This window comes from Muntiacus reevesi, chromosome 10 (assembly GCF_963930625.1).
Source record: "Muntiacus reevesi chromosome 10, mMunRee1.1, whole genome shotgun sequence".
Taxonomy (NCBI): domain Eukaryota; kingdom Metazoa; phylum Chordata; class Mammalia; order Artiodactyla; family Cervidae; genus Muntiacus; species Muntiacus reevesi.
In genome coordinates, this window is record NC_089258.1 from 7,697,703 (window position 1) to 7,719,479 (window position 21,777).

The 21,777-nt window shown below is 39.6% G+C and overlaps 1 protein-coding gene and 1 pseudogene across 1 annotated transcript in view; one reads left to right on the forward strand and one right to left on the reverse strand.

Annotated features, from left to right (window-relative positions):
• Window positions 1-21,777, forward strand: part of NFX1 (nuclear transcription factor, X-box binding 1) — a 68,755-nt gene that overhangs the window by 27,625 nt on the left and 19,353 nt on the right. Inside the window, exons 8-13 of the mRNA XM_065946629.1 lie at window positions 3,171-3,270; window positions 3,354-3,571; window positions 8,812-8,909; window positions 12,384-12,414; window positions 16,779-16,858; window positions 17,875-17,983. Coding sequence (XP_065802701.1) covers window positions 3,171-3,270; window positions 3,354-3,571; window positions 8,812-8,909; window positions 12,384-12,414; window positions 16,779-16,858; window positions 17,875-17,983 — 636 coding nt within the window. The remainder of the gene's footprint in view (window positions 1-3,170; window positions 3,271-3,353; window positions 3,572-8,811; window positions 8,910-12,383; window positions 12,415-16,778; window positions 16,859-17,874; window positions 17,984-21,777) is intronic.
• On the reverse strand, window positions 18,825-21,488 carry LOC136176489 (heterogeneous nuclear ribonucleoprotein A1-like; annotated as a pseudogene).

The following is a 21,777-nucleotide window of genomic DNA, read 5'->3' on the forward strand; positions in this document are numbered from 1 at the left end:
CAGCCATGAAAAGGAATGAAATATTGATACATGCTATGAAGTGGATGAACCTCCAAAATATTATAAGTGTGTCATGGCCCAGCCAGCGGGAGCCGGGTTTGGAGAGTCCCAGGCACTCAGAGAATCCGGGTAGCCCTGGCTGGAGCCATGTCCCGGAACCTGCGCACTGCTCTCATTTTCGGCGGCTTCCTCTCCCTAATTGGCGTCACCTTCTACCCCATCTACTTCCGGTCCTCCCATCCAAGTACTAACCAGGCCCGACCCTGCTTAGCTTCCGAGATCAGACGAGATCGGGCGCGTTCGGGGTGATATGGCCGTAGACTACCTCCGGTCCTTAATGCGGCTGGAGGAGTACAAGAAGGAACAGGCCATTAATCGAGCTGGTATTGTTCAAGAAGACGTGCAGCCACCAGGGTTGAAAGTGTGGTCGGCTCCATTTGACTGGAAATGAGAAGACTAACACCACCTCTAATGATGCAAGTAGACAGAGACGTCATGCTTCCAGTTCTGCAGCAAGTGCAGTAAGTCACCTGGCTGGAGAACAGTGGCTGAGCAGAAAACTCTAGAAGGCCATAAAGAGTCCTGTGCATGACGATTACGTCCCTTCTTAAAAGAACCCTGGAACAAATCATACTGTTAGGAGGGTTTTCATGATTTGGTTTTCTTTCTAAAAATGAAGCTGTCTCACTCAGCTGGGCTTGAAGGGTATCTACATATTATTCGGTCTCTACCTCTCAGCCAGCCACTCTGTGATATGAATACAAGCAACCAGTAGACTGGGGAAGATCCTAGACTGTTTTGCCATCCTCCAAATAAGAAATTTCAGGGGAAAACTACCATATTGAGCAGCCTTATAGGGCTCTTTGAAGGTGTTAAAGTTGATAAAACTCTTTGAGGACAAGGTACATTGTACTCTTTAAGAATAAATAGTTCTACTCAGCTATCTCATTAGGAAGGTTGCTGCATATTGAGAAATAAATAAATTTGAAGCAAACTAAATGCGTCTGCATGCCTATTAGAAACCATTGTTGAATTGACTGAAGTGAAAATGTATATATTAAAATGATTTCTCTTACTTCAAAAAAAAACACAACAAAATACTAAGTGAAAGAAGTGAGTCTCAAAAGACCACTCATTGTATGCTTTCTCTGTTTTTATGACTGTCTCTAATCTGCAGAGATCTGGGCTGCAATGCATTGGTCCTATAGTTTTAGTTTATTAAATTTTACTTTTATGTGATGCTGTTGATCTGTGTTGGCACTTAAAATAAGAAATAGCCCTGTGAAATGTTTTGTGGTGTGTACTGTAAGGATTTTACATAGGGAGTTGTGCTGTATATTATTTAGTGGTTTGTTTATGGGTCCTCCGGGAAGAAAGTCCTGTTTGTTCTTAGTTCCAAGAATAGTTGTTTTTCCTCAAAGATAATATCTTAGGAAGCTGGTATAACTGACCTAATGTCCACCTTTATAGTGTGTACTTTTTAGCTATGATTCATTCTGTATCCTTACCATTATTTTCCTTTTTATTTTCACATCTTTTATGTTCTCTTCATTTATCTCATATATCCTTATATGCTGCATTAAACCCATTTTGAGATAAGGCAGGAGTAAATATATAATACTGGCAGTTTGGTCTTAGCAGTATAGATTGTCTTTGATCTGGACCATTTTTAGCTCTTGATTCATATTGGACTAAATGACACTTTTTTGTCAGATTCGTATGGATCCCAGTCTCTTCCTTTCTGTTTTTGTGTATGTAGCTGATTTTTTCAAACCCAGTTGAAGACTTTTTGTTTGTCCATATTATATATCTAGCAAAGTATTTAAGCCATCAGTGTAGTGGCTGTATCAACTTATGTTCCCACCAGCAGTGTAGATGGGTTCCATTTTCTCCACACCCTCTCTAGCATTTATTTGTAGACTTTTTGTCTCCAGGTGTTTTTTATTTTCTGTTTTGTTGAGATTTGTCTTGTTCCCTAGTATTGGCATCAGTCCTAGAGAATGTTCATGTGTGCTTGAATAGACTTGTCAATTTTCTGACCCTTGATTCTTTGGTTCATAGCTATCTTATACCACTGGAAAAGAAGAAGTCTGTTCTATTTGAGTAAACACTTAGCAAAAAAAGAAAGCCTGCTTGCACAGCCTCCCTGTTGCTAGGGTTTTGTTTACCAGTTTGTTGAGTCTGCCAATCTTGCATATCCTGCACCTATAATTCATCTAATAATTAAATTTTTATTTAATGAGTTTTAGAACAGGGGATGAAACTGCCCTTGTATTTCCTGGGAGAGTAAATGTATATTTTAAAAATCAAGCATCTTGGTTAATATCTTTATTGACAAAAAGTTTTCATTATAAACTGAAAATGTAAATGGCCCTTATCAGAAAAATTATCTAAATTGATGAAAATTAGTCCTCACCAGACTTTGTTACGTATTAGTCAGAAACCAACTCTTTTCTTGTTTGCTTTGAAAATAACTCCTTTAAATGCAGCACATAAAGCAACCTATTATTTCTTCAACCCACAGAAAAATCTGTAGATATTAGACTGAGTTCTCTATATAGTCAATAAAAGTCTCAAGTTCTTCGAAACACTTTTTACTCAGTATCAGGACTCAGACATGATTACTTCAAATTTAACAATAGTAGAATACAGATTAATAAGGATTTTATATTGTATCTATCTTAAAATTTCTTTTTAGCAGCAGACACTTTTCCTGAGCACTTTATGTGAACCCCAAGATACGAAGTATTAACTCTGTGCTGCTTGGTTAAAATGAGGGTGGAATCCAGTCATCAGTGCCTCCATAATTACCCCATTTAGGTTCAGTCTTCTGTGACATCTCCACAGGACCCCAGGGAGCTTCATGATCCATGGTTTCCAACCATGACCTTGTGGATCAGAGACTAGTCTGTTTCACTTTATTGCTCATGTTGAGGTGTGCTACAGGGGTACCATGAGATGTGTTAAAATTAACAAAAGCTTCTAAATTTTTTTCCTGTGGTAGAGCTCTTAGGTGGGGCTTAGAGCTGCTGTATAAGCCACATTTATTTCTGTGCCGGGTCTGATCAACAGTAGTGAATAGGATTTTGTGTCTTCTTATAGATTGCTTAGAGTATTTTAAGCTCTTGTGCAGATTACTAATCTTTCATTTTTGAAATTCTGTCCTCAAGTATGCTACTGTGGCAGCACCTCCCGAGATGTGTTATGTGGAACAGACATGGGAAAGTCTGATGGATTTGGGGATTTTGGCTGTTTAAAGATATGTGGCAAGTAAGGTTTTATGTTTTTCTCAGTTAGAATAGAGCTGTATTTAAGGCAACAATTATGTAACAGTGTGTTGTTCTCCTTGACAGGGACTTGAAATGTGGGAACCACACGTGTTCTCAGGTGTGCCACCCTCAGCCCTGCCCCCCGTGCCCACGGCTTCCCCCGCTGGTGCGCTATTGCCCTTGTGGGCAAACCCCTCTCAGCCAGTTGCTGGAACTTGGAAGCAGTGGTCGGAAGACATGCATGGATCCTGTGCCTTCGTGTGGAAAAGTGTGCGGCAAGCCTTTGCCGTGTGGTTCCCTAGGTAACTCGTGGGCAACTCGTGGGCGGAAAGTTGTCTTTAAAAATGTAACTGTAAATATTTGGCTGCAGTGACTACTTCAACAAAACAGTATTTAATTCCAGTTACAGTATCAGATAGATGGTTTTCTAAATATTATGATCAGATTTGTGTGGTTACTGTTTCTTTCCTTCTCAAAATATAATTGTGAAAGCTCACATTTGCCCAAATGATCTTTCTATTAGTAATTCAGGTATTACCAATTCAGGACAGTTGTGGTTAGATATTGTTTTGTGGTTGGGGTGGGGGGCGGTTGGGGTGTTTATGATTTCTCTTAGCAGCCTATACTAGTATGAATGCCAGTTATCCTTTTAGTAATTTAGGGTTCGGCAAGTGTTTAGAAGCGTTTTCGTATAATAGAAACATTTTAACTGGGTGAGACGTTTTAAGAACTGAGATTTTAAGTGCACTTAAACTTTATTCATTTGAGCCACTCTTCTCTTCAGATAAGTTTCCTATCTAACTGAGAATAACACCTCCTGAAAATCATTTTGAAGGGACATTTTTCTAAAATTTACATTAACCTTCCTTCTTTGAATAGAGGTTACCAAAGATGATTTCTTTCCCCTTATTTGACTGAGAGTCATCATTTCCCTGAACCTCAGTTATTGTCTTCTACTGAATACACTGATTCCCTCTGGGCGTGCTGAGGTTTCTCAGGTATTTCCCCACAGCAAGGTACAGTGTGACTGTTTTACTTGTTAAACCTTTTGGTGGTATTTTCTTGTGAATGCTTTCAGTGTCCTGTCTGCCTCCCTTTAGTGACTCTCCTTTTCTTCTGACTCTCAGGCTTCTGATTAGTTGGATATAGAAACCAGAAAAGGTTTGTTGAGATTAGCTATAAAACAATAGTCTGAGCTTCTGACTGATGCTTTCTGAGGCAGTCCTTGGGGTATATGAGTTGGCAGCTTCTCTTCCGAGTTCTCAAAAGCTGCGTATTTAGAAAAATGAAACTGAGCAATTGGGTCTGTATACAAGAGGTGTTCCTATAACTATCTTTGGTAAAGATAGACTCTTTTTAAGTTTGGTTTCCATTTTTCCAAGAAGAAAGATTTCACATTTCTTCCAAGTACCAGTAGGAGCACCCTACGTAATTCCTTTTCTCAGTCTGACTTTAAAATTATGTAGAGAGAAGAAATGCCCTTTTCTCTTATTTTAATACATTTCAACCTCGTCAGGAAAATCAGTTGTCTATTGCATGTCTGTGTCTACCAGGAAAATGTGTCTTCAGATAAGCCCTGTGAAACAGAGATCAAATGACTTGCAAATCCAGAGAGATGGTAAAGATATTCCCATTTCAGAAAGCATGTGGGTCAGTTTCATAAGAACTTTGTATATGACTAGATATACTGCCCTGACGCTCAGATAGCTGGTTGGCATGGAGAGAAAGAGGAAATGTGAAATATGGGTACTGCAGAGGGCCTTGAGCAAGAGAAGGACAGTAACTGTCAGTATGAACAGACCTGGGGGTGGGACAAGACCAGCTCAGGAGTTTCAAGAGTAACTGCTATACTTCAGCGGAGTTTTAATCATGGAAAGCTTTTAAGGAGCTAAGGTGAGTTGGATTGAGAAGCTCAAAGAAAAGCCCATGACTAACGGTAACAGTGGATCTCATGTTTATTCAGACCTGGCTTATCTATAGAAATCTTGTTTAGGTCCATTAGTATCTCACCCAGTAGGAAATGTCCATTCTAGTCATATAGCTTTAGTACAAAAGACTAGGTGGTGGTCTGCTTTCAGGGTGGTAGCCTGAGGAGCAAAACAGGCAAAGCTGGGAAAAACTAAAAAAAAAGCAACCATTTAAAGTCTCTAGAAACTGTCCTACACACATAACTCCAATGAAGAAATTTTTATTGAAGAAAACCTACTAAAACTGAGTTAAGAGCAGCCAGAGTCTGTGTTGTTTGAGTCACAACCTGCTCCCTCCTTCCCTACCCCTTCCCAAATCAGCTCAACTAAAGGATGGGTGTGCCGAAGAAATCGGGGCTTCTTCTGCCCTCAGTTCTCAGTCAAGGGCTACTTGCTAGGAGGAACAGACCATCAGTGTTTCTTATCCCCCCAGCTCCAAGTTGAAAAGGCTAAACTTCTGGTAAGCACAGCTGCCAGGTTTGGGGTTCCCTTCCTCCAGGGTCACACATAGGTTGGAGGCCCTATTCCAGTCACAAGAGGCAGGAGCACTGGGGCCTCAGTCACCCTCACCCCAGTTCACTTGTAGGGCAGAGGTTTCACAGTGTGAGACACAAGCCAAGAAAACTAGAGGCTGTTGTCCCACCCAGAACCCAGTGACTGAGTGACCTTTTCCAGGGGAGAGAGACAGTCCATAAGGAAAGAGAGCTCCAAAATATTCCCGAAAGGAACTGAGTTTAATTTGAAAGAGAGTATGGAGAAGTCAGGCCTAAGGGCCCTTTAGAAAAACAATAGTTCCTCTTAATTAAGAGCAACAAGCTAAACTATAGGCCACCTGGTTCACCAGAGAGAACCAGGGAAGGAGGTACCAAGAGGAACCATCCTGGGGTCAGAACAGACTTCATAGGCTTGCCTCAAAGACTGCCTCTGCCCAGATTTTATTGGATCAGACTGCTGAGCAATTTATGCCCCGGGACGCTGCAGTCAGCCAGCAGTTAGTGAAGCCTCAGGACCGAATGTAATACTAAGAGAGGCAGAGGGCTTATCAGAAGGATCAGGGAAAGAGATAGTCAAAGAGAGTCCTGCTGACACTGTCGTCTTCCCAGGGTGACAGTGCATTGCCCAGGGTTGTGCCATCAAAAGGATGACACCAATGTCTTTGTGCTGTGATAGAAATAGACTTCACTAAAATAGCCTAGTGAACAAGCGCAGACAGGCTGTGAAAGAGGAAGCAGGAGCCAGAGTTACTGCAAACAACAGATTGCCAGAAATGTTCAGCTTCCAACCAAAAAATTTACAAAGTATGCAAACAGAAAAAAACCCCCACAGGTAACAGAAACTTTCAGTTTTCTGTGAGAGTGATCAGTGTCAGATTTAACAAAGCTGTCAAGGTAGCCGTTATGAATACATTCAAAGAACTAAAGGAAACCACGCTTGAAGGGTTAAAGGAAGGTACAGAGGCAGCGTTTCATCAGATAGAATATCAGTAAAGAGATAGAAATTATAAGAACAGAACCCAAAGGAAAATCTGGAGTTGAAAAGTCCAGTAATGAAAATTAAAAATTCATCAGAGGTGCTCAACAGTAAATTTGCGCTGGCAGAAGAAAGGATCAATAAATGTGAAGGTAGATCTGTGTTACAGAGATAATATAATCCCCAAAACATAGAGAAAATGAAGTGAATAAAAACGAATAGTGCCTCAGAGAAACATGGGACATCTTTAAGCACATCAGGAGAATGGTGGAGCACCAGGAGAGGAGAAAGGAGCAAATATTAAAATACTGGTGGGAAACTTTTCAAATTTATTGAAAGACATTAATTGGCACATCCAAGAAACTCAAAAACTCCATAGGATAAATTCCAAGGCATATAATGAAAGTGCTGAAGGCCAAAGACAAGGACAAAATTTGAAAGCAGCAAGAGAAAAATGACTCATTACATACTAGGAAACCACTGTAAGATTCACAGGTGACTGCTCATCAGAAACAGTGGAGAACACTATCACAAGAGGGAGACAGATGACCTATTCAAAGTGCTGAAAAAAAAATTACCAACCAAGAATTTTATATGCAACAGGTCTTTCCAAAATGAAAAATCAAGACTTCTCTGCTAGCAGATCTACTTTACAGTAAATACTAAAGAGAGGTCTTCAGACTGATACATGTAAATCCACAAGAAAAAACAGAGTAAAGTTAATTACCTAATCATAAAGAATAAGTGCATATTTATTCTTTCTCTACTGATTTAAAAAGCAGTAGTATAAAATAATATATATATATATAGTTGTGTCATTAGGCCTATAATATATAGAAATATATCTGACAATAACAGCATGAAGGGAATAGGTGGAATTAAGGTTGTATTGCAGTTAAAGAAGTGATATCAGATGGTAACTCAGATCTTTAGGAACAAATGAAGAAAACCAGTAACAGTTAATAAGATAAATATAACAAATTATGTTATATACTTGCTCTCCTTTCTTTTTTCAGCTTCTTCAATAGGCATAACATATAAGGCAATAATTTTAACTTTGTACTGTTAAATTTGTGGCACATTTAGATGTAATATGTATAACAGTAATAGCACAAAAGAGAAGAGAAAATAGAGCTGTATGGGTATAAAGCTTCTGTATCTCACAGGAATTAGGTTTGTACACATCTGAAGTCAACTCAGATGTGTACCACTGATAAGCTCTAGAGCAACCATTAAGAAGATATCTCAAAATATAGTGGAAAATGCCACTACTGGGGGAAAATGTTACAGTGGAGAATACTCACTTAATGTAAAAGAAAACAATGAAGGAAGATTATATTAACAAAAAAGCCATGAGACATAAAACTAAAAGTAAAATGGCAGATATATATCCAACTATATCAATAATAACGTTAATGTGAATGGATTAAGCAATTAGACAAAAAGCAGAGATTATCAAATGAATTTTAAAACGATGCAACTATAATGCCATCTTCAGGAAAGACTTTAGAGTCAGAGATCCAGTTAGGCTGAAGGTAAAGGGATGGAAAAAAGCGTCATGTAAACAGCAGCCACGAAGAGAGATTGGATGATCCTGGGGAGTCCAAGAAGCAGGACTTGTTCTAAAACCTAGCTTAACGGAACAGGCGGCAGGCCACCTATGACCAGACATTCATAGAACTTAGTGAGATTATGGATCATGGTTTCTGGTTGCTTATGATCCCTAGATGATTTTGACTCCCTAGAGTCAAGAGTACTTCAGTAAGTCACCCATGGCTACAAGTTTAAGGAGATCCAAGTCTAATTTGGAGACTTGAGGTCTCAATAAAGAGTCAGAAGATCTTTTCTTTGACGTACACAGAGCACCTTGTGCCCCAAAGCATATTCCTGTGACTAATGCTGGAGCCTTTCCTTGCTGGAAAAGGCCCAGCTGGCCAGATGAGGGGAAGTTAGGGCAAGAGACATTAACAGCATCCTTCTTCCCTCAGCTCTGGTGACGGAGTTACAGGGCACAGAAGTGGAGAACCATTGTGGCTAGTGAATTTGGGAATCTGAAAATGAGTAGTTGCAATTTTCATCCCCAGCTCTTTTCATTTTTATTAAAGATTTCATTCATACCTGTGAAAAGCTCTGTCATGAAGGAGACTGTGGACCATGCTCTCGCACATCAGTTATTTCCTGCAGATGCTCTTTCAGAACAAAGGTAAATCCTGCACGATGCTAGAGTTGTTGCCACCAGTGCTTTTTGTTAATCAGTTGGTGATGATGGGAGGGAAGGAATCAAAATAACCTCAGGCTTATTCCTGTTATACTGTGCATGATTCATTTGATCCAACCAGTGTATACCGACACCTACTGTGTCAGTTGTAGGATAGGTATGAAGGGGTCCAGCATGCAAGACTCAGAGGCCACTGATAGGCCGAGGGCCCATGTACAAGTAGCTCGAGTAAACACAAGTGTGACAGTGCTAGATGCCAGAAGAGAGGAACAGTAGCACCACTGAAAGCAGTTAGGTCACTCAGTTAGAGGGAACACAGTCCACAAGATCTCCCTCACTTCTGACACATTGCCGGAGTTTACACAATTGCCAAATTTTCCTCATGACCACCTACACCTCTGACACCGGCTGCAATCCAGTCGTCCCCCAAGGCTACCTTCAAGGTTTGATTATTCCCTGGAAGAACTCACAGAACTCGTTGAAAACTGGTATATGCTTGATTACAGTTTACTACAGGGAAAGATTACAGATTAACGTTAATCAAAGGAAGAAGTATGTAGGGCTGAATGCAAGACAGCACCAAATACGAAGCTTCCAGTTGTCCTCTCCCCGTGGAGTTGGAACAGTGTTACTTTGTCACCACCAGTGTGTGGCTGTATGTGTGGAGTATTGCCAACCAAGGAGGCTCGCCCACCCAAGCATGGGTGTTCAGTTTTCATTGGGGCTCCATCGTGTCGGTATGGTTGACTGTCCATGTAGCTGGTTTCAGCCTCCAGTCCCTCCAGAAGTCTAACACTGTGTGACCCAAAGCCTAAAACTGAAACCGCATCATTGGTCTTACGGTATGGCCAGCCTGCACCCTAAATCATATTAGACTTTGTGGTGACCCAAGGTCCCAGGCAAACAGTGAGACTCCTATCAAGCATGATATTCCAAGATTGTCTCCCAGAAGCCAGTAGCAAAAGTCAAACCTGTCTTCAGGTCATGTTAATTCTTCACCATACAACTGTTTTGTCAGTTTCTGCTTTCTGCCTGGGACAATCTTGATTGGACCATGTGTTATAAAAAAGTCATATTGCCGTTTTGGAATTGATGCACATTTCTGTTTCTGTAACCAGAAGAGGCAGGAAACTTTCCTGTGGAAGTGTTTGGGTAATTTTACTCGTGAAACATACTGAGCTCATCTGCCCGGCGCTCTGACATACTTCTGGTCATGTCAGTGCATAATTAGCACCTGTCCCAGCAGAGGACAGGCTGGATTAGAGACGGAATTCTGAGTCACTGATGCTATTGGTTAAGTACAGCCCATGGCCTGGACAGCAGCTGACTTGCAAATTGATTCTGAGAATATTATCCATAAGTTAGGAGTTAATAGGTAAGCTTCAGAATTAAAGGAAAGAATGTCAGAGTAATTGGTGCAGTTTACATGAGACTAAAGTTGTGCGAAGATGTGAGGGATTTTTTCCTGAACGAAATCATATAATACATAGGATAGTAAAGATATGTTGAGTGTCAGGTACAGGACCACTTTATGCTTTGTAGATACCAGCTTGAAGGCCGTGAGATACTTTGATTTAGGAATCATAAATGTGGCAATGCCTTGAGGTGCTCTTTGTGACCAAGAGTTACAAACAGGATGGGGATACACGACCTCGACATGACTCCTGCCAGCTTGCTTTTGTCCCAGCAATCCCTTTCTCTGTGTGCTTTCTAGCTTCTCATTCACTCTGGGACCTCACTCCCTCGAAGAGTGGACCCCATGGCAGTGAGTGTATTTTTGAAAGTTATGTGTAAATTAACTTTTTGCAAATAAAAATCTTATTCTAAAATTGCTGAAGGAGCTCATCTGTTAAACAATTTGACAAAGTGAAAGACCTCTTCGAAACACTAATAATCACCTCATTGTTCAGCCAGATTTTCCCTGAAATGTCTTTAGTAATGGAATGGACTTTTCCATGGAAGTGAGTTTTCTAGGTAAATAAAAACTTAATTTCTTAAAGCTTCAAAGGTTGTTCTCTTTTAACCCCTTTGGTAGGAGTCTTTGAGAAATGTATGCTGTATCTTACTACCTCTTAACAAAAAATGCTGTATTTAAGTTTTTATTGAAATTCATACATATTATAGGGAATTATGGGAGCTCTGCTTTTCCCTACAGGTGTAGATACCACTCCAGCATATCGTTTCTTTTTTTCCCCTCAGCTCTAAAGAGCCTCATGTCTTGGGGCGGCTGGTGCCTGTTAGGGAGAGTCCCTTACCGTTCCCTGGAATGAATTAGCTCTGGCAGCTGCTGGGGTCTCAGGGTGGGGGCTCCCTCTGGCCAGGGTCATCACGCAGCAGCACAGACTCCTAGAACGGCCTCACCAGAATTGTTACCGAACACAAATTCACGTACCTGAGGCGCAGTGAGACCAAACAAATGAAACTTTGCAGTTCGGAGCAGAGGGAGGTTTATTGTAGGGTCAAGCAAGAAGGGTGGCCTGTGCTCAAAAATCCCAGACTCCTAGCCTGTCATTTCTTACGTTTTTCAGTGTTGAGTTAACTAGAGCACTCGCTCAAGCAGTTTCCTGAGTCACCTTTGCTTTATATCTCTAGAGAGCGTATGAGGAGTTTCTTCCTATCTTAGAACCCAGCCAACTCACTAATTTATTGAAAATGTTTTTCTAGCCAAGAAGATTCAGTTTCTTAGACAGCTTCATGTCTGTTATCAACTCTAGCAGCTGCTCCTTTTTTGGAGGGTCATTTTCACAAAGAAGAAATGTTTCTATCATGTTACTTATTTCTGAGTGTATAGCATCCTGTCTGACATCAAAGCCAAATTTGGACAGAGATGCTGGGCAGCCAGCCAGACACCCTCTCTCCCAAGTGACTGACTCACTCTAAGACACAGCAACCTCACCACTCATGTTATTCAGGAACACGCATCAGCAAAATTACATGTGATAAACTTTTGAGGCTGTTCACACATAATTGAAACTAGGGTAATAAAATTTTGAATGGCCAAGAATTCTGCATTCCACTTTGTTACAGTTCAGCAGCATTGCTGTGGTACTCCTGAATGTGTAGAGCTATTGCCCCGCATCATATGGTACTAATTGTTACATATTTTCAATTCTTATATCTGCTTTTTCTGTCTATACCCTTGCCAGACAGTTATTTCTCCTTGCTCTGCATACCCTTAGCAGTTCTTGTTTCCATTCAGATTTTATGATATGTAATCTACTGTGAGTTTGGAGGTCAGACCACAAAGAACGTTGCAGTTATATTTGCATGAGAAGTTGTTAGACCTGGGGACCTATTGTGAGTGAAGAATACAGGGACTGGGCTGACCCAACTCCAGGTAGTGACTGCCAGAGATGTCCTGGGTATTTGGGATATGCATGTTACAGTCAGCATTGTACTGCAGTTGTGATGTTTCATTTATTCCTAAAGTAGTTACTGTTCCCTTTTCTTTTTCTGTAGGAGCTCCCATGTACCAGTCTCAAAAGTGAAGGTATGACTGGGAAGGGGTGTGAGGGAACTTCTTGGGGTGAAGGTAATTTTTGTATCTTGACAGGGAGATGGGTTATGTGTTTGTTAGAATTCAGTGAATGTTGTTTAGTCACTATATCTTGTGGGACTCTTTGCAACCCCATGGACTGTAGTCCACCAGGCTTCTCTGTCCATGGGATTTAACCAGGCAAGAATACTGGGTTGAGTTGCCATTTCCTTCTTTAGGAGACCTTCCCAACCCAGGGATCGAACCTGCATCTCCTGCTTGGCAGGCATATATCCTTACCACTGAGCTACCAGGGAAGCCTGTGTAACTTTTATCTCAAAAAAAGTAGCAAGCAAAAAAACATGAATTCTAGTTAAAGAAATGCTATAAAATATAAGGGAAATATATTCATTTATGTAGCTTGCTTTGAAAAACATCCAAAATTAAGATCAACTGATAGTTGAATAGAAGAATAAATGTGAAAAACTATGTGTAACTACTGGTAGAATCTAGGTAATAGGCATATATATAGGTGTTCACTATAAATGTGTTTCAACTTTCTTGTGTTTGAAAGTTTTCATAATAAAATGTTGGTATAGGGAGAGAAGGTAAATAGTACCTAATGAAGCAAGCTTTGTAAAAACTGACTCTGATGCTTGATCTGCTCGTGGTTTGATAGGCCTGTTGGATACGTAGAACAGGGTGACTCAGCCAGCAGCCTTCTCAGCCTTCAGACCAGAATATTGTTTCTTCCTTTGTCTTTGATCCTAGTATTTCACTTTATTATAGTTCTACCCTTGTTTTACTAACCATCATGTAATTTTTGTTTAAACCACCTTAGAACTGTTTTGGAAAAGTGATAGAAGATAAACTTACACAAAATAAAAGCTCTTTTTCTGATTAAGAAGAAAGCTGTACTGGTTTGGGTGCTCCTGGCTATAGCTATCATAAAACCCAAGGAAAAATGACTTTAGCTCTAAGGAGGTTTTACTGTTTGTCATAACAGGAAGTGTGGAGGCAGAACAAGTTCAAGGTTGGTTAATTCCAAACCCAATGATTCTAGGACTCCAGTTCAGCTTCCTTTGACTTTCTTGATTTTCCCCTCATAGGTATAAGTGAGCTACAGCAATTTCACACATTGTGTCCTCTCCAAATGCATCTAAAGGAAAGAAAGAGAGACCCTTAACTTTCTCTTCCTTGAGAGCAAAGAAGACAGCCCCGGAAGACCCTCAGTGTACTTTGCATCACATGTTTCTGCCTAAACCCTTCTGTCACAAAAGGGATGGAATCACCATGATAGGCTGGACTATTCAGGATAATGGAGGAGCACATGGGTGCCTAGTTTCTGAACAAAATTAAGTATCTGTTAGCCTGGGGAAGGTGGACAAGGGCTAAATATCTGCTTCAAATATCTGAATACTTGAAGTAACCAAAAGTAACTTCCTCAAAACCACAGTCAAAACGTTGGTGATTAAAAGGCATAATTTGAAAACTTACTATATTAGTACACTTTTTAGTAATTTTAAAAAATTTAATAAGATGTTAAATATATAAAGTAAAAATACACCCTCATCCCCATTTTCCCCTCCTAGTTCTACTCCCCTGATAAAACTACCTCAATAATTTGTCAAGGATGGGTCCAGGTCTTTTCTATATTCATACTGATGTATACATGTGTTGGTATGGTTTTATTTTTCCCCTATTTAAATTCTTACTAAACATACTGTCTGGAACTTGGTCTTTTCCCCCTCCACAATATATCAAAGATATTATTCCATGTCAGTATGTATAGCTCTCCCTCTTGAGGGCATTCTGTATGTGGATATGCCATTTAAACACTTGAGCACCTTCAACACCTTTATTAAGATAAAATTCACAAAGCATAGAATGAAACATTTTAAAGTGTATTATACAATTCAGTGGCATTTAGTGCCTTCACAGTGTTGTAAAACCATCACCTCTATCAATTCTAAAGTGTATTCAGCATCCCAAAAGGAAACCCTTTGTTTATTTTCACTGCCCCTTACCCCAACCCCAGCCCCAGGCAACTGCTAATCTGCTTCCTGTCTCTGGATTTAATTTTGAGTTTTTTATATAATATGTAACCTTTACATATTGTCTCTAGCTTCTTCACTTAGCATGTTTTTAGATTCATCTGCCTTGTAGCCCATATCAATACTTCATTCCTCTTTATGACTGAATAATATTCTGTTGTATGTATATACCATAGTTTGTTTATCCATTCATCTGTTGATGAATGTTTAATTTTGTTTCCTTCTTTTGACTATTGCAACTAGTACTGCTATGAACATTTGTACAGAAACTTTTATTTTGAGTTGTTATTGTTCGATCACTAAGTCGTGTCCTGACTCTTTGCGACTTCATGGACTGCGGCACACCAGGCTCCTCTGTCCTCTGCTGTCTCTCCTGGAGTTTGCTCAAATTCATGTCCATTGAGTCAATGATGCTATCTAACCATCTCTTTCTCTGCTGCCCCCTTTATTTGAGTACTTGTTATAAATTCTTTTGGGTATGTACCTAGGAGTGAAATTGCTGGATTATATGTTGATTAGAGGTAGAATTTTTAAAAGAACTGCCATCACACTATTTCACATTCCCACCAGTAATGTTTGAGGGTTTGTTTCTCCACATCCTCTCCAACACTTGGTAGTCTCTGGTTTTTTTACTATTATTATTATTACTGTTACTGTCATCCTAAGTGGGTATGAAATGATAAAGCATTGTGGTTCTAATTTGCATTCCCTAATAACTAATGATTTGGACATTGTTTCATGTATTTGGCCATTGGTATATCTTCTTTGGAAAAGTCAATTCCTTTACCCCTTTTTTTATTGAGTTGTCTTTTTGTGATTGAGTTGAAAGAGTTCTTTCTACATTTTGGACCCTAGACCCTTATGAGATAACTGATTTGCAAGTATTTTTTCCCATTATGTTGTCATTTTTCCTTGATGGTGTCCTTTGATGCACAATAGCTTTTAATTTTGGTCAAGTTTAATTTATTTTTCTTTTGTTGCTTGTGCTTTTGGTGTCCTAGCTACTTTCAGAAGCGTATCTGTAGGGAGGAATCCTTAAAATGGAATTACCACTTAAAATTTTTTTTGGCTGCACCCAGCAGCCTGTGGGATCTGACCAGGAATTGAACCTGTGCCCCCTGCAGTGGAAGCCAGAGTCTTAACCACTGGACCAGCAGGGAAATCCCACCACTTAGATTTTTGATAGATACATATGTAGTCCAAAAGTTTATTCTCCCATCCACTGAGTGTACCTTTTCTCTACACCTTCACCCAGTCTTCCTAGTTCCTTTTTTTCTTCCAATTTTATTAAGATATAATTGACGTATAGCACTGTATAAATTTTAAGTATACAGCATAATAATTTGACTTACATACATCATGAAATGATTATTATAATAAGTTTAATGAATATTCATCATCTCATATAGTTGCAAAATGAAAGAAGTAGCAAACATTTTTTGTCTATGATGAGAACTCTTGGGATTTACTCTTTAACAACTTTCGTATATGATATACAGCAGTGTTAATTCTGTTTATCATGTTGTACATCACTTCCCTCATAGTTATGTATCTTGTAACTGGCAGTTTGTACCTTCTAACTCCCTTCATCCAATTCCGCCTCCCTCACCTCCTGCCTCTGAGAACCACAAATAGGAACTCTTTTATGAGTTTGTTTTTGAAATATAATTTACCTGCAATGCTATGTTAGTGCCCATTACACGCAACGTAGTGTTTTTTCTGTACATTTCAAAATGATTGCCACAATAAGTCTAGTTTCAGTATGTCCCCAAACAAAGATATTACTTAGTTATTGACTGTATTCCCTACATTGTACATTTAATAGCCATGAATCATTGGTTTTATAACTGGAAGTTTCTCTTGATCTCACTCACCTATTTTCTTTCTTCACCCCACACTTCTCTAGCAACCATCTGTTTTCTGTCTGTATCTATACTATTTCTGTTTTGTTATGTTTGTTCATTAGTTGCCACATATAAGTGAAATCATACAGTATTTGTCTTATTTCATTTAGTATAACTATGTTCTAGAATCATCCATGTTGTCAAAAATGGCAAGATTTTTTTTAATGACTGAGTAATATTCTACTGCATATATTCCACATCTTTATCCATTCATCTATCAATGGACGCTTGAATAGTCTTCCTGTTTTCTATTTTTCTGACTGACAAGTGAAAAATGATCTTATTTAAATATGTACTTTCACCATAACTAATTTGTTTACATTGTTACATTTATATTTCTTCAGTTTGTAGTCACACAGATATTTGTTGAATGAATGTTCATATCCTTTAACTTTTTTTTTCTTCTTAATTGTCATAGCAGATGCTACATTTATGTGCGACAAGAGGTGTAACAAGAAGCGGTTATGTGGACGGCATAAATGTAATGAGATATGCTGTGTGGTAAGTGGATCGATCATTAGGTACAGTCAGATTGTATTCATCTAGGGACTGGGTTTCTGGAAGCCTCAGCCGTCTAAGAATGCAGCTCAGATTTGGAAATCACTGGGAGAGGCCCGTGAACACCAGTCTAAATGCTGCCAGAGAGACAGGCTGGGCCTTTTTAGTCCTCAGCCAGGTCAGGAAGTTGGCCTATGGCTCCATGGAGGAAGGGAAAGAAGAAAAAGGGCCTCAGGCCCCAGAGCCCAAGACCGCTGGATGAGTGTGTAGTCATCTGCAGGAGACTGTGTACTGTCGCCGCACAGACTCGCTTGAACTCAGGATTCAAGTTTCATATATTCCTTGGGTGAGATCAGTGGGCAAAATGAGAGTGGCCGTTTTTAAAGGAACAAGTTTCAGTTATCTGAAATATTCACGTCTGTGAAACTAAATAGAGGAAGCATTACCTGGCAGTGGGTACTGTGTTATTGTGTGTGTGAACAAGGTAACACAGTATACTAATGGTAAAGTACATGTATATGCACTCGTGTATATGTATGTAATACATAATTGTTGTATTTGGCATTTATAGTGACAGTGTGAAGAGTGATAAAGACCTATTTATAAGCCAGTGTTTGAAAGTTTAAAGACTTCTTATTGAGTACTTCAGACATATATAAAAGCTGAGAGAAGTGTGTGTCATGTATGCCCAACACCTCTCTCTGTCTTCAGTAGTGATCAGCTCATGACTAATCTCGTTTCATCCACATACCCACCTACTACCCCTCCCCTGATTATTTTGAAGCTGATGCTTCAGACCTCATGCAATCTGTAATTGTGGAGAGCTTCTTTGTTAATCTTGTTTATGTAAAATGTAAAATGGAGATAATTTTGTAAGCAAATATAAATAAATCTCTTAGGAATTCCCTGGCAGTCTAGTGGTTAGGACTCCACTACAGGGGGCACAGCTTCTATCCCTGGTCGAGAAACTAAGATCCCAGCATGCAGAAAAATATGTATGTATGAACCTCTCTTCCTAGGATAAGGAGCACAAGTGTCCTTTGATTTGTGGGAGGAAACTCCGCTGTGGCCTTCATAGATGTGAAGAACCTTGTCACCGTGGAAACTGCCAGACGTGCTGGCAAGCTAGTAAGTGTCTTCACTGTATACTTTGTCAAAAGAGTTTTCTAGAAAGTCAGGCATGATAGATCCTGGACAGTCAACTTTCTTAGATTCCCGAATTAATAAGCCTTAGTATTTCAGGTATGTTGAAACCTTGTTTTTTTTTTTTAAGAGAGTATTAAATCTTTTATTGATTATACATGATAATGGATGATACATAAGCTTCATTCCCATCTAGAACTATCTGGTGCCGTAATTCAGTTTCGACATATTACATTGGATGTACCAACAATCATATTAATAACCAAAAAACTCCATTACCAACTCCAGGTCACAAATCAGTAACTGTCAGTTCACTTACACCAAGGTTTCTAAAGATAATGGCTTCTCCACCCAAGCCAGTTGTAAATAAATTTCTAATGGAACCTGGCATCACTGTAAAGGAATTCTAATTTCACGCTGTTTGGGTAGTTTACCAAAATGACTTCAAAATAGACTAGCTTTACACACAGCATATTTTTTACAAAGACATTTATTCAGCATCATGATCAGACTATTACATTTAGCAATCAACAGCATGGGTGCAAAAAAAAAAAAAATCTGCATTAAAATCCTTTGTTGGGGTACTTTACAGTTTCCACAGAACAGAAACTAAAATAACCTGTTATACAATTAGTCACAAATACAGTCCTTGGGGGTTTTTGCCCATATACATGAGTAGTATCTAAAACATGCTTTGTTTGTTGCAGCTAGGCCCTGCCACCACTGTGCGTGGCTGAGCTCACAAATCTGTTGTAACTTGTAGCTTTCCTGTCACTTCTCTGGCTCTGGCTCTCCTCCCCTGCTAAGGTTTGTTTCCTGGCAGTAATTAAAACCTCCTGGCACTGTTACAGCTCCTGCTGCTGTTAAAACCACCATAGCCACCTTGGTTTCATGGTTTGGCTAAGGATTGGCTGCTGCCACCATAGGAGCCAGAACTTTGGCCTCCAAAGTTTCCTTCTTTCATGGGTCCAAACTTTGAAAGATTGATGCTTGTAATTGCCAAAATCACTGTAGCCTCTGCCGCCTCCAGAATTGCTTCCATCATTATCTATTATGGCCATCCCCACTGCCACCATATCCACCACCAACATAGCTGCCACCAAAGCCACCTCCACCACTGAAGTTTTCCTCCATGACCAGAGTTGTCCCCCCCAAAACGGCCTCCAAAACCACCACTAGAGTCTCCAGAACCACTTCGACCTTTGACTGGATGAGACACTAGCCATCTCTTGCTTAGATAGGGCTTTCCTTACCTCACAGATGTGACCATTCACAGTGTAGTATTTCTGAATGACTGTCTTGTCTACAGAGTCATGGTTGTCAAAGGTTGTGAAAGCAAAGCCTCTCTTTTTGCCACTATCTCGATCAGTCATGATTTCAGTCACTTCAGTTTTCCCATACCGTTCAAAATAATCTCTCAGGTGATGTTCTTCAGTATCTTCTTTAATACCACCAACAAAAATCTTTTTCACAGTTGAGTGGGCCCCGGGTCTTTGAGACTCTTCTCTTGAGACGGCCCTTTTGGGTTCCACAGCTCATCCATCCACCGCGTGCGACCTTGCACTCATGGCTGCATCCACCCCCTCCACAGGCACATGTGACAAGCCAAAGCCTCTGGAGCGCTTGGTGTTTGGATCCCTCATTACCGCAGTCTGGGAGCGTTTCCTGTGGCTCAGAATGGCTCCTCAGACTCTCGTTGGTGGTTTCAAAGCTCAAACCTCCAATGAAGAGCTTCCGCAGCTGTTCAGGCTCTTGGGGAGACTCTGACTGAGACCTGATGGCAGTGGGGGGCGGGGGGAGACTCAGCAGCGCTTACTCGTGGAATCTATGGGCAGAAAAGCTGTTGAGACTTCAAAAAAAGTAGCTGCTCTGTTGTCCCTTTATCTTGGGCTGTAGGCAGTGATTCTAAGATGGGTCTGTTTGTGTTATATTAAAAACTCACATTCCTTAATATACTACCAATCTCATCAGAAAAGTCTTGGGAAAAGTATTAGGAAGTTGTCAAGGTCTTAGTGGTAAGTGCATATTTTCCAAAATTTTGTTTTCAGTTGAAAGCTTGAATGTTGTCATTGGCAACAAAGTTGGTTTTCTTGAAATGACACGCTCACTGTTAATTTTTTATTAAGTATCTGCCAAAATAGCCAAGTCTAAATAATCATAATTTGTTGGTTACTTTTTCAGGCAAAATGGTGTGTTATGAAAAAAAGTTAATTCAGCTCAGAACTCAAAAAAGTGCAGTTCTTTAAAACAACCAGTGGTCAGACAGCTGTCTTATCTGTGGGCTCCATATCCATAGACTCAATCAACCATGGGTTGAAAACATTCAAAGGGAAAAAATTCTGGAATGTTCCAAAAACAAAACTGCTGGCAGCTGTTTACATAGCATTTATATTGGATATTATAAGTAACCTAGAGATGATTTAAAATATACAGGGGAGCCATTATGCAACCTAAGAACTTAAACGTTAATGTGAATTTCATCTACCTGTTTACACTTGACTATCCTTTGCTTTCTTCTGGAGAAAACTGGTGGACCATTTAAGTCGCTTTATAGTAGTAGTTTCTACACTACTGTAGAAAACTATATATGTCATTATTCTGACATATGTGTAAGCCAAAAGCAGTATATGATCCAATTGTGCTTATGTTGAAATTCATAAAAATAGTTCTGTGTTTATCTAGTCTTATAGGACATTTCTATTCAGCATTATATTTTAAGATGCATCCAAATTTTGTAAATAGCTAGGTTTCATACATCTTCACTGCTTTGTAATGTTTAATTCAGTAAATATAACATCATTTATTGATCTGTTCCTTTGTCAAAGGACATTTGTGTAGCTTCCAGCATTTTTTTAATGTTACTGTTGCTGTTGTGAACCTTTTGCATGTGTCTTCTTGTACACTTATGTAATAATTTTTCTTAAATTTGTTCATAAGGGTAGAATTATTGCTTTTCAGGGCATGTAGGCATCTAACTTTACAAGATAATGTCAACAGCTTTTCTGAAATCCAAAATTATAGCCCCCCCCCAAAAAAAAAGTATACAGGAGGATGTGCATAGGTCATATGCAAGTACTATACCATATTATATAAGGGACTTGAGCATTCTTAGATTTTGGTATCCATGGGAGTCCTGGAATCAGCCCCCCTCCCCACCCAGAACACCGAGGGATGACTGTATTTTTGTGTGCAACAAAAGTGCTTTAAGCAGATATCTTAGTTTGTTCCACAGAGTATTAGAAAGACATGTATTTAAGGGTTTTTTTATACTTCTTCATCAAGGACTTAAGTGAACCTTGCATTTTCTGTCTACTTGTTTGGCAGTGAAAATAAAGTGGTTATATAGCTGCCTTGATTTGCGCGAATGCCTTGGGCAGCGTTTCCAATAGTTGCTTATGTATCCTCAGTGCAAATGCCAGCACAGGGATAAAAGCAAATAGTATCTAAGTATTATTATGAAAACAACTGACCTCCTGGACTCCAGAGTCATAGGGCTCAACAGAACACACTTTGAGAACTGCTCCATTAAAAGATTAGCCTGGATCGCGGTTCCCCAACATACCTTCTCTGGAAAGTACTAGATCTACCATATTTCAAAAAGGAGTTGAGTCAGTGCTTTATTATAAATCCCACACATGGAGTTCCATAAAGATAAGTTATGTAGCCTCTTACTCTTTACCTAGCTGTTTCACATATATTAGCCCTTGCCCACAATATGCTTTCCAAGTAGGTAGGCCAAAGGTTTGTATCCGCTTTTGACCAAAAGGAAGAAATCTCAG